This window comes from Arachis hypogaea, chromosome 15 (assembly GCF_003086295.3).
Source record: "Arachis hypogaea cultivar Tifrunner chromosome 15, arahy.Tifrunner.gnm2.J5K5, whole genome shotgun sequence".
Lineage (NCBI taxonomy): Eukaryota > Viridiplantae > Streptophyta > Magnoliopsida > Fabales > Fabaceae > Arachis > Arachis hypogaea.
The window spans coordinates 1,479,495-1,493,490 of record NC_092050.1 but is presented as its reverse complement, the minus strand read 5'-3'; the positions used below and the strand labels follow the sequence as shown (position 1 = coordinate 1,493,490).

The following is a 13,996-nucleotide window of genomic DNA, read 5'->3' as shown; positions in this document are numbered from 1 at the left end:
CTAATTATTATTTTTTAAAATTTTAAATTCTATTAAGTTTAAAATGCCTCTTTGAAATTTGATTATTTTTAAAATGAATTCTCAAAGTGTTTTCTCCCCTACATAACACAATGTTTTGGAAATTATAACATGTTTATAGGAATATGCAATGTAGACTGAACGGGATTGTAGTTTTCTGGATCATATATATATATATATATATATATATAATGTACGAATAGAATTGACTCATGATTTTTTCCGGATGAAAATCGCACTTTATCAGTTTATTTCTGTTCTTGATGATTTGGCAATGTTGTTCACTTAATTTGATTATGCAAATTGATGATAGCAAGCAGTTGCACAATATACATATTCGTTTGGAAGGGTGATTTAGCCGCAAGGTTATGAGAAAGGCAAATCATAATGGATTTAGTACTTGGTTGGCGAATACGAAAGGATCTCTTACATGAATGTTCCCCCTTCCATTGCGTAGTTGTCCATAGAGCACTTTGTTTTTGGCAATAAAATTACAATATGAATCATTGAAGCCATCTCATGTTACCTTTATGGTAAGACAAATTCAAGTTAATCTTTACAAGCAGCATTACTGTGTGCCTAGTTCATGTCGCCTTCACTTGATGGATCCCAACCGGGTGGCTTGATGTTTGGCCAATCACCACGACATCCTAGTCTTATGTACAGACTCTTTTTGCCTGCAAGGATCACAGAAATTAATATAAGTAATGCACTAATCCAACATGTTTTAAGCTTCCCTGTCTTCAACCTAAAACCCCCTACTCCTTCTACTTTCAACATGCCAATTGCCAAGGCAGAAATTGTGATGCATTTATCTATGAAATCAGAGAATGCATGGAATCCAAACATAAATTAAGTACCTGGGAGTTTCTTGTCTGACAGGATTAACTGTTTTAAGGCACTCAAACATGCTTGTGCCACACTTTTGGCATATGCAGGATCCCAGCCCTGAAGTTTAACAACCACATCTGCATTTGTGTATGCAGTACTGCCATCTCTGACGCTTTTATGGGTCTCCTGCTTTGCAGAATCTTCATCTGTATTTTAGGCTACCAAAATCAGTTTTACTGGAAAAAAAAATTGATGCAATCATGCTAGTAAATATGCCTTGGTAGAAATTTAGAGCATGTTTGGGAAGAGGGAGACAGAAGATCATAAAAGGTTAGTTAATCAATATTGTCCCCGTTGTTTGGTAGGTTCCTGTAAGTTGCATGCTCTTTCATTTTCCGCTACTACTTAAAACTAAAAAAGAAAAAAAAAATCTAAAACAAGGCTGAAGTTTATTTGAAACTTCAAATCCTTTCCCTTTTTGCTCCCATTATTTGAAAATGAGAGAGAAATTTTTCCCATCATTTCGCTGCCCAAATCCCCAATCCGGACAAACACATAGTAGAAGCAGCAACAAATGTTTTTTCATGACTCAAGTAGAGTCCTAGATGAATCATCTCTGCTTTAGTTGCAAGTCAAGGAATAGATTTCTAGGTTCAAAACAAGCTTGGAGTCTCAAAATAAATCATGTGAGAATCAATCAAGAATGAACTGACAAATTTCACCTTTGGCTTCAGTCTGTGACAACCAGACAGAAAAACCAGCATAAAGATGCCGCCACTTATCAGCACTTCCGGCAGCTCCATGTTTCCCTCCTAGTGTTGCAACAACTGTCCTCACATGACTGGCAGACAACTCGATCAGAAATAAACGAGTTGATTCCCAATAAAAGAGTATTCAGAAAATGAAATGAAGCCATTGATTTACCTGCTAATGCTTTCTAGTACTGCACTTTCTGCCTTTGCTACTGAATCAGAACCTTCAGCAAGAAGCCCTGGAATATATTACACTAGTTAATACGCAGCAAAACACTATCGAATTTTAGTACTTAAGATGCTAATTACAATTCACAACATTAGTATGCAGAGAATTGATGATACACGCATAGTATTATGCTTGCCAAAACCATTCAACACTGAGGAAAAAGACCAAACTTTCACTGCAAACAAGGTTTAGCAATGATACTCACATGAATCCACTGTTTGGTTTGAAATTGATTCCAGTAACTCTTTTGTACTAAGTGGTGTGTACCTGAGAAGAATATCAAGAACAACTTATAAAGCCAGTGATGAAATTTACTTATCAATCTTAAACATCCAAGCAGAAGTGCAATATATGAAATTGGAAATAACTAAGGTTCAGATATTCTTATGCAGTGTGAACAGACAATCAGAATTACACATGAACTTATTATACCCAAGTCCAGTTGCAAGCTCTTGAGCCACTTTCTGGTTGATTTCGGTGCATTCGCCAACAAGGTAGATCGATGCACCTTTCAACAGTTGTGTGGATCCGGCAGCAAGCGATTCCCACGACTCCATGATATCGGGCCATTTCAAATCAGGATCCTGTTTCTTGAAGTTCACAACCAGTTGATCATCATCAAGGTACCTACCCGAAAACCGAACCATTATTCAACCAACAAGACCAAGGTGAATCAAGCAATTCAACAAAGTTTCTAATATGTTTGTAGTTTGAATTGCACAAACCATATAGTTTCAGCAGGTTTAATCCTGTCGAAAAGGCGATTAGTTTCTATGAGTGTGATGGGAGATCCTGGCCTCAATACTCTGATAGCTAAAGAAGTGTCATCAGCATTAACTGATAAATCTCTTGAACTTCCAACATCTAATCCTCCTATGTTTAATCTTAACTCCACCTCAGAGGAGCCATCAGAAAACTGCATTTCATTAACTACCTACTATCAAATGTAGTCTAATGCAATCAATAGTCAAGCTCTACTTACAAAACATAAGAACTCCCAAAAAAAAGAGGGGTAGACAGTTAAACGTTAAAACGAACCAACTAACTAACTAACGAACCCTTAACTGAAACAATTAACTAACTAACTAACAAATCAACTAAAGTGACACAGTGGTTACCTCGTAGGTAGTGGTGGAGAGTGGGGCAGTGCAAGAACACTTGAAGGAGCGAAGACCCACTAACTGTTTGTGTTTATGTTTGTGAGAATAAGAGAATGAAGGGAAAGACACCATCACGCTTTTAGTGGGAATGGCATGTCGGAACAGAAACCAAACACCTTTTGCTGCCGCTGCCATTTCAATGGATATTGGAATAGATGGCAACTTAGAAGCACTTCTACATTTATTTATGAAACAAAGAATATTTTTTCCTTCATTATCACTTATGAAGGGAGAGATTTAGATTTTAACTATTTTGAGTAGTTAGTTCACTAATTTATTTAAATAAGTATTAGAAGTTTGAATGAATTCATCCATATAGCAATAAATTCTTAAATAAATTTAAGATTATTAGTGAATTAATTATTGAGTTGTTGAGATTTGAGATAAAAAATATTAAAAAATATATATATAAAATATTTTTTTAATATTTAAATTAAGTCTTATTTTTGTTGTTAATAATTGAAGGTTTTATTTTTATTACAAATATTTTATTATGTCATATTTTAATTATTTCATCAAAATGGAAGTTTTTTTTTCCAGAAGTTTTCCATTCTTCTATTATCATATTTTCTAGGTAAGTGTAATAATGATTGCAATAATTATAGTGATCTAAAATAAAAAAATAACAAAAAAAACATTTAAAAAATTTATTTTTATATATGAAATAAAATTATAATATTTTATATGTTTGTCCAAATTGTTTTCTTTCTTTTCGGTTTTTTTTTTTTGTACTGGAGCAAACGGGCCAGAATGCAACCCAATGTTTTAAAAATATAAATCCACTGTTTGATTTTTATTTAAAATTATTTATGGGTGTCATAAGCAGTTCCTATATTTGTGGGCCCTAGCATTTTTTGTCCTTTTTTGCGGTGATCATATGATATGGGCCTTTATGTATATCTTGACTATGGACCTTACTTGTTGAAAAAGGAATTATTTTCGTTTAAATCCAGAACACTTAATATTTTGCACCAAAAAACAGTTCTTCAACTAAAAAAACATCAATCATAGATAAAAGTAAGAGCTCACCATATACCAAAAAAAAAAAAAAAGAGTAAGAGCTCACTAAATTTAAGTTGGTTGAATAATTAATTTATTAGTCTGTCTAAATAAATATTAAGATTTAAATTCTATTTTATATATTTAATAACAACTTCTTAAATAAAATTTTATTAAATTTGTCTTTTGATTTATCAGATTAAAAAATATTCTAAAAAACAAAAAGAAATTAGTGTAATGCATAAGCAATTATATTATATTATCATAAATATTTATCACTCCTCAATACATGAACGCTTGATACTTTGGCATTACATACACATCTCAATTCTCAAGTTCAAAAATCAAAACATCATTATTTTAATTAAGAAAAAAAATGGTGAAAACTCAGTTTTTTTTTTTTTTTTTTTTTGCTAAACTTGAGGTTGCTAGAATGATGTGACATGTTGTCAACTCTTAGACATAAAAGTGGATCCTGCCATTTCATTTTCACCCAATGGTACCCATAGTTTTTTTCTCTCAAGAATTCTGGCAAACATTTACGTATCAATGCTCTCTAATTAATGAATTTGTGAACTTTGTATTTGTAGTTATTAGTTTTCATTATAATCTTTTGTTTGCTACTTCTTGTCTTGTCTTAATTTAAATCATATACTCTCATATTTATATCATCCTCTCTCTCTCTCTCTCTCTCTTTGAACTGCCAAAATCCCATTCTCATTCCATGATTCTAATTCCGGTGCGAATTTTATACAAATATCCAATCCACCAATAATTCATTTTGTTTCAACTTTATCATAAAATAAATAAACAAAACTGACTCGCATTTATTATTATATTATTATATAGTAATAATAATGTCCAATCTGGAATTTGGAAAGCACATACATATATATAACCAACAAAATAGAGAATTCTAGTGAATATATGTGATTAATAACTAACTAGTTCGCTGGCTGAAGAAAGAAACATATCTATATATGTTATGGTATCTTCAGACAAGACAAAGTTATCTTTCAGTGTGAGATTTTTGTTTTCTTTTTTCCTCCACTGTTCATATCTGAATATTAATGGGTCAAATAATATTGCATTTCTTTTTTGTTTTTTTTTTTAATTCAAAATAAATGGGTGTCACACGTACACATACACTCTTCTGCTCTTTAATTTATTGTTTCATCACATTATTGGCATTTACAATGGACCCATTATATGGTAGTGGCACTGCAATATACACTGACCAATTCCATTTAATTTTTTTGCATTCCAAGCATCAACCATGCATATATATATACTAACAAAAGTATATATATTAATCACCAAGACAAAACGGTGCAACTTGTATACAACCAAAAACCTAAGGTATTCGTAGAAAAAAAAGTTGAAAATTCAGGTGCAGTCGTCTTCACGTAAAGTTGATACCTGAAATCCATTAAATGATTTGACTGATTTGACTAATTTTTCATCTAACGACTCTTAAATATCAACTTCACGTGAATTCGACTTCACCTAAGTTTTCACCAGAAAAAAAGTAAAACTAGTATAAAATATGTAATGTAATATTAGTATAATTCCTTTTATAAATACAACCATATAATTAAACAATAGTGCAAAAAGTACTTGTGCTAAAAAAAAATTCTTAAATTAAAATCTATTTAATTTTATAAAAGTACGATATTCTAATTAGACAATAGTATATAGAATAATTAAACTTGAAGGATTAACATTAACATGTACAAGTACAACATATGTGTGTGTATAATATATTCATTAGAAAAAGTCACCTGGAGAAAATATATAATAAGCATGTGTTGAGAAATTAAATAAAAGTAAATTGGATTTAAATTAAAAGAGATATATGATAATGAAGATGATGAATGATGGGTCATGTTGGTGTGTTGTTTTTATTTAATTTAGAATGGTCCACAGAAGCACTGGCATATGCATGTCTAAAGAATTATCCTTTTGAATTCTTCTTCTTCTTCTCACAGCAGCAGCAGCTGCTTATTAGGGTCCTCTCTTTTGGTCAGCCTGTGATATGAACAGCCCTATAATATATACATATACATATATATATATATATATATATATATATATATATATATATATATATATATATCATCATGAGAAAAGTGGTCCAAATACACATGTGTGTGTATTTGCATCTATCTAAATAAACATATATATGCATGCATCTACATTTATGTTATAATTATAATTTCTATTTTAAAAAATTAATAAAAGAGTAAATTATTTATTATAGTAATTACAATATTATTGTGGCTAATTTTTTCAGAAATAGGCAAACATAATGTATTATTCATTGTTATAGATATATTGGGTATTTTTTTTATATATAGATAAGAAATCTAGAGTTAGATTTTATGATGAGATTTTACTAATATACATATTGTAAAAAAAAATACAAACCCAAATCTAATTTTTTAATTTTTTTTATATCTAAATTTTTTACTTTTATATTTCTTCTTATTATTCTTTGTGATACATATATTTTTTTAATATTAAAAATAAAAAAGTTCTATTATTGTACTCATTAAAATTTTTTTTAAAGGGTAGAACGGTAAATAATATTATTAGTAGATGAAAAAAAAAGGAGGATATACAGTAGGGAGTGATGGAGTGAAGGGTGAACAGAAGAAAGATAAAATGTTTTCGCAAAGGTCACATCGATGGACAAAAGTATTTAAAAGGAAGTAATTATGAATGAATGATTCAAAGTTCAGAGAAGCTTTGGGATAAAGATAAAGTCATCACTCACTCTGACTCTCTGTCTCTCACTGACAACTTTTGTCACCCACCCCCCTCATCTTTCACAAATACCACTCTGCCCCCTCACTTCTTCTTCTATTCCCAAACATACCCCTCATTTTACCAACATTACTCACCATTAATAATAATAATAATAACGTATTAAGAAATGTATACTAGATCAGAACCTATTTGAGAAGTTTTAAAATTTATTTTTTTGAATTTTTTTATTTATAAAAAATAGTAATATTAATATATAGTATAATTTTTAAAATGAAATTATAATTTTTAAAAAATTATTTAACTACTTATAAAAACGTTTAAAAAAATAATTTTTTTTGTAATAAATTTTTTTATTATATTTTTTTTAAATAAGTACTTTAAAACTAAAAAATTAAATATAAAATAATTTATTTATAAAATATTTTTAATATAAATATATATTATTTAAACTAATTTTTTTAAAAGATTAAATTTAATTATTTATCCAAACTGAACTTTTGTGATATTAACTAAAAGATATTTTTTTTACGATATTTTTCAATTTGACAAAGTAAAAATTAATGTGTTATGAATCATAATTTTATTTAAAAATTTATCGTTAGTCAATAAATTTTTATAAATATAAAATAAAATTTAAATTTTAATAATAAGTTAATTATTAGACTAATCTAAGTTAGATACTAATTATTATTAGTGTTGAATAGCATTGGAGAGAGAGAAGAAAAGAGCCCGGCTTGAATGCCGGGCAGAGAAGGAGAGGAATAGGGTTGAATAAGGGGAAGGAGGGTATGGTCACATTCTCTGTCCTGCCCGGAGTGCCCGTAGTATTGAAGATGTGAAAGGACAAAGGGTGTCTGCTTAGGTCTGAGGCTTAAAACGACAGTGCGGTGGCAATGTCATGTGGTCAGAGAGAGGTCAATCATAAAGCAATGGATTGCTAAATCATTTTATGTTACCTCGTTCTTTGTGCCCTCTTCAATCTCTCTCTCTCTCAATTCTTCTTATTCTATCACATACTACAAATTTCAATGATTTATTTAATTAAACTAACTCCATTGTCTCGTTAGAAATTATATATAAAAAAATAATATTATTAAAGTATTTTTATTAACGGGTTGAAATTACTCTATAATAAAATGAACATATGTTTGTTAAATATGTATTAATTAATAAATTTGTGTATGTGTTTGACCTACTAGTTACCACAACATGCATACCCTTGTTCACTTCCACTCCTTTTCACACTCTTTTTTCTCTATAAAAAATAATAAATATATATGTTTGAGATGTCAATTCGGGTGTCACGTGCAAGGGATATGGAAGACATAGGTCTAAATTGTTTTTGAATAACGCTATGACTTTGTTGGTATTATTTGTTATTATATATTATATGATGATGATATGGTTCCAAATTGTGGTTCTTTTATTTCTCTCTCTGAAAAAGAAAAGAGAATGATGCCCTTTGGCTCCCGCGAGAATCTCGCCTTATTATGCGTCGTCTTGTATTCTAACACCTTCCCCATCTCCATAGCCTCAATTTTTGTTAATTTCTCTCTTTTGTCTTTTTCTATTTCTATTTTTATTTTTATTTAATTTCCCCTTCTATTTTCCTTTTAATTAATTAATTAACGCCATCAACTAATCAAAACTTTCTTCTTCCTCTCTACATACAACATGCATGTGTCTTTTTCTTTTTTTTAATTAAAGATAGAGACATTCCAACTCGCGACTTTTTAGGTAAATATAAGAAAACAATGTCATTTAAATTATAATTCATTAGCCAAAATGTATGTGTCTTACTCGTCATTCTTAATATCTAATTAATTAGGATTTGTTTTATATAATCAAAATATTTACTGAATAATAATTAGCACATGATTAAAATTAAACTCTTATAATCTTATTGTAACTGTACCAATTACATTTTGATCGTGAAAAATAAATCAATGTAAAGCATTTAGTAAATGTAGCTCAATTCCATGAACAAAAAAATTAATGTAATTTCTTTATACAATTATTATATTAAATGAATAGTAATTAAGTTATATATTAAAATATGAATTTGGATTTTCATAAATTATTTTATTATACTACTGTAATAAATTTGATTATTTATTTATTAAATATTTATTTATTTTGATGATTGATTATTTAGTTGTTAATTTTAGTATATATATATAATATTTTTTATTTTTTTAATCTCTAGAAAAATTATATATACTCTTATATATATATATATATATATATATATATATATATATATATATATCCTATTATATGCTAAAACGTTGTATTTCTTTTTTGTTTTAATTTTTCTTATTTTAGTAATTTTAGCAGCTAGAAGATAAACATCTTTTGAAGCATTATTTTCATCATAGATTTGTTAATATAAAATAAAAAAGAAACAAACACTTTAGCTTCAAAAGTGGAAGGAACATATATTATATTACTTCCCTGTTATCTATATTGTTGGAGTAGGTATTAGTGATCAAGAAAAGATAGAGTACATATAACAAATAATCCTTCTTTTTAAAAAAATAAAATAAAATCATAATTATACTCCCAAGAACTCCTAATGAATATATTTAATGACAATTCATAGAGCTTGTTAATTACATGTAAATAAACATTGGTCAAACTCAAACTCTAGCTGAACCAATATATATCACATACTAAAAATCATGAAACAAAGCAGTTGCATATTTATATATAATAATGTAGAAAATAATATATAAGGCTATGTAAATACAAGTTATATATTTATACCAATTCCAGTGAAGTCTCACATCAAAATAATAATAAGATGTAACTGATCATCAAGAAAATATATTGATTTAAGGTGAAGGTAGCTCCAACATTGTTACTCCATGTCTGTGTTTGGGACCATCAATTAAAATGACCCATACATACGTACCATACCATATCATACCACTACATTATATTATGTTCATATATACGTACAATAACAATTAACCTTTTTTTTTTTCTATCTAAAAATCACCATACAAACTTGTTCAAATATATCAATGCCTCAAAACCCTGGTTTCATAATAGACTCTTTCCATAAATCTGCTAAGGCCTTTTTTACTCTTTTTTTTAATTTATTTATTTAAAAAAATGATTCACACACTTCCCACTAGTCTAGGCCCCTTGGTACGTTCCGGTGAAATCAACTGCAATTCTGCAATCACTGATCATTCTGGTAAAAATAAATATAGATATAAGTAATAAATTAAAGCACAATAAATATTATAATAATTAAGTGGACGTGTTTCAACTCCAAAAAATAGTTCAAGACGTGAAGATTGCTAGACAATTATATATTAAGGCCCTAATTTGATTATGTTACGTGTATATTAAAATTAGTCACCAAAATTTGTTGAAATATAAATACAAATTTAAAATAAATTAAATTATACATGTATTTATAAATATATACATTAATGCCTAATTTTATTGTACAAATAATATTTTTGCTCTAATTATATTATGGTGTGACAACTGGATCAAGCAAGTACATATCTGTAGATTAATCCAAAGAATTATATAGGACTGTTTAATTCTAGAATTAATCTAGGTGGTGAGGATAAATTAAAATTTATAAATGTTACCTATAAAATAAAAGTAAAAAAGGATAATATATTTTTATGAGTAATAAAGACTCAGTTCAGTTTCTTAAATTTCAATTAACTCAATTTGATATCTCAAATTTGATATCGTAAATTGAGAAGGCAAATTAAATGGCATAATCAAATTTAAAAGATCAAATTACATTATATAGTTAAATTTAGGAGACTATTATTTAGGATAAATTGGAATTAAATATTAATTTTACAAAATCATTTTCAACTAACTAAAATTTAAAAATTCAAATTCCATCTTTGTTATTATTTTTTAATCAAAATCACATGTATTTTTGAATAATATTAGGCCAAATGTATACTATGTATTGGACTACTGAAAAATTAAATTTGAAGATATTAAATTTATGAATTTTTTTAAGGTTTAATTACTCTATTAGTCCTTATAGTTTCTCAAAATTTTCAATTAGGTCCCTATATTTTTTTTTAATTGGGTCCATGTACTAATTTTTTTTCAATTAGGTCCTTCTTAACCGTAATTAGTTTAATTATATAGGGACCCAATTAAAAAAAAATTGGACAGAGATCCAATTAAAAGAAAAAAAAGTATAGAGACTTAATTAAAAATAAAATTTAGTGCAAGGATTCAATTAAAGAAAAAAATATATAGAAATCTAATTAAAATTTTTACAAACTATAAAGACCAACAGAGTAATTAAACTTTTTTTTTTATTTTTGTTTTCTCCAATACAAGACTAATTTTTTACATTTACTATTGAAGAAATAAGAATACTAATATACATGTTTAGGTTTGGTGGTAATAAAGAAAATGAAGATAATTAAAAAATAGGAGTATTTATTTGTGTGAAGTATTTAATAATATTTGTGCATGGTGTCTGACATGAATACTGAACATTAAATTGATTTGCATGAAAATTCGATGCAACACACACAGTGTCAGCTACTGAGCTAACATGGACCCTCACACACTGCAACTTTTTTAATGAAATAAAAAAAAAAGAAAAAGAAAAAAGAAGCGTCTCGAGGTACTAAAAGCAAAACGACGACGCATAAGCGGGTAGCGTAGTGTATGGGTGAAAACAAGAGCGTGAAAAGTGGGAAGGAGAGTTTTGATGAATGAATGAATGAGAATCAGTGGTCGTTTTCCATCTCAGAAATATCATTCATTCACACAAAAACCCTTCCCTTCATTCAATTCAATTGTCGTTCCACGACGTTGACGTGACACGTGTACTCTCTCTCTCTCTCATATCATAGTGTAATGATGAATAAATAATGGGCTTTCTTCTCTCTTCTTTTCTCTTGTTATGTGAATGTGTGAGTTTTATGAGTCAAGAAAGAATGAATGAATGCGTGTGTGTGTAGACTATGCTATCACTGTGAAACTAAGCAGTGCCCAGAACTGTGCCTATTGCTTCCTACTTCTCATTCTTCCATCCATGTATAAACTTTACTATAAATAAATTCAACATTATTATTTATTGCACTATATGTTAGGTTAAATTGCATCACCTTGCATTTTATTACACATACATAATTAAGTCCGTTCATAAGCCAATTTAAATTCGACTTATTAATAATTTGATAAGCTAAATTTATGAATTAGTGAATCGAACTTAAGTTTAAAATTGAACTCATAAATTAAATGAGTCCAACTTGAGTTTAAATAAACTCAACCCATTAGTCCGTGAATTAGTTCAATTATATATATAAATAATTTTGATGAAAGACATGAATAAAAAATTTATAATTAATAGATAACCAATATATAAAATTGGTTTTTTTAATATTTTTAATATATATAAGTTATAATTTATTGATATAGAATTATAGATTATGTTCTATTATTTTAGCCAATTTTTGATGAGGTGAACTTGAGCTTAAGAAGAATAAGCTTGATTGTTAATAAGTCGGACCGTGAGACAAGCTCAACTTTCGTGAGTCGAGCTTAAACTTGGTCTAACTCGACTCAGCTCGACTCATTTTCAACCTTAATAATAGGTGTTGCTATATGTACAAGCATTTTGGTAACAAAATTCAGTCAAGTTGGCATACGCTCAGCAGAAAAAAATGTCACATACGTCATCACTTCTCCTTTTTCACACTTTTGTAACACAAAATTTTTTTATTGAAAAACACAAAAATTTATTGATATAGCATAAAATTTTTGTACATGACAAATTTTTATAGGTGACACAAATTTATTGATATAATATAAAAATATTTACACATAGTACATAAAATTTTGCACATATCACATAAATTTTGTTACGAACGTATTTTGTTAGTTGGGTGAATTAATATTTTAAGTATGCAATCTTCTAAAATTTATGTGTTACACATCAAAATTTTTATATTATACATCAAGATAAATAATAGAATGCATATATTTATTCATAGATATTTTTATCTCTTTAAATTATTAAAATAAGTATTTTTTTTTGTCGATTATATAATCGATCCGTATTTACAGATATAATTATTTATGTATTTTTTATTAATTTAAAATTTTAAAAAAAATAATTTTATGACATATGGTATCAAAATTTGTATGACTTAAGAATTTAGAGTTAGATTCTTATTAATTCAAAACAAAAAATTAAGTAAGAGTTAAGACAAATAAAAAAAAGAAATAAAATCTATAAAAAAATTTACACAAATTAAAAATAATTTAATGCAAACTATGGCAAACTAAGGTGTTTAATTTGCATACATGATCTATGTAAAAAGAAAAAAAAAGAAAAATCTGTTATTCATTATTTTTGGGGAAAAAAATAATAATAAGGATTTTCTCTTTCCTATAAGAAACTAACATATAAGGTTGAGTAGGTCAAGGCTTTTTTAGGGGGTTGTTCTCTGGCTCCAATTCAGTTTTTCTACTGTTATTTTGGCTTCTGTGTATTTTTATGAAATGCTATAATATATAGCAATAGTCTCAAGTGTACAAAAAATACTGGTATTTTATTTGTTTTAATCGTTGATCTAAATTATAAAAAATATATAATATATATTAATTAAAATCAACGATTAAAATAACTAAAACACCGATATTTTCAGTATACTTAAAATCTTTTAATAATATATATATATATATATATATATATATATATATATATATATATATATATTATTTCCTACTGTACCTATTCTATTTCACGCTGTACACCTTCCTGCGTTCTATTCTGTACCTATTTCTTCAAACCCAATTTAATATATTAATTATTCATTATAATAAATTGAATGAATATGTTCCAGTTTTGAGCTTCATGCTGGGTTTCAAATTTTTAATAATTAATTAATTAATTAACATAAGATATTAGAGTTGATGGGTACAGATCCAAAGTGGGGGAGGGGTCCTATATAGTACATTAGTGACGCTGCCAATTGCAACACTTGCATGGCAAGTTTTTCAAAAAGTGAAAAGAAAAAAAAAGTGACTCTGATGATGATGATAATGAGACAATGTCTAAAAAGAAATGGGAACAAAATGTTCCCAACTTTATTATTTTTTTCTCATTTAATTTTTTTTGGACTCAATTAATTACTTTGTTCTTTTCTTTTTGATTGTAGGGTGAGAGCTGTTGCTTTACACTTCTGTGGCTATATATATTAATATATGTTTTTTTTTCATATATA

The 13,996-nt window shown here is 27.7% G+C and overlaps 1 protein-coding gene across 1 annotated transcript; it reads right to left on the bottom strand.

The window, feature by feature from the left end:
- Positions 1-384: 384 nt before the first annotated feature.
- On the bottom strand, positions 385-3,293 carry LOC112747440 (probable inactive shikimate kinase like 2, chloroplastic). Its single transcript, XM_072217426.1, has 8 exons — positions 2,949-3,293; positions 2,556-2,746; positions 2,263-2,457; positions 2,036-2,097; positions 1,774-1,840; positions 1,572-1,690; positions 879-1,055; positions 385-695 (listed from the first exon to the last, which is right to left on the bottom strand). The coding sequence occupies exons 1-8, from the start codon at positions 3,123-3,125 to the stop codon at positions 598-600; spliced, it is 1,086 nt and encodes a 361-aa protein (XP_072073527.1). The 5' UTR covers positions 3,126-3,293; the 3' UTR covers positions 385-597.
- Between the last annotated feature and the right edge of the window lie 10,703 nt (positions 3,294-13,996).

Coding starts and splice junctions, on each gene's coding strand:
- LOC112747440 (XM_072217426.1), bottom strand. CDS start 3,125: ATGGCAGCGGCAGCAAAAGGTGTTTGGTTTCTGTTCCGACATGCCATT. Junction 1,056..1,571: donor GTCACAGACTGAAGCCAAAG/GTGAAATTTGTC, acceptor CCTAAAATACAG/ATGAAGATTCTGCAAAGCAG. Junction 696..878: donor GTCAGACAAGAAACTCCCAG/GTACTTAATTTA, acceptor TGATCCTTGCAG/GCAAAAAGAGTCTGTACATA.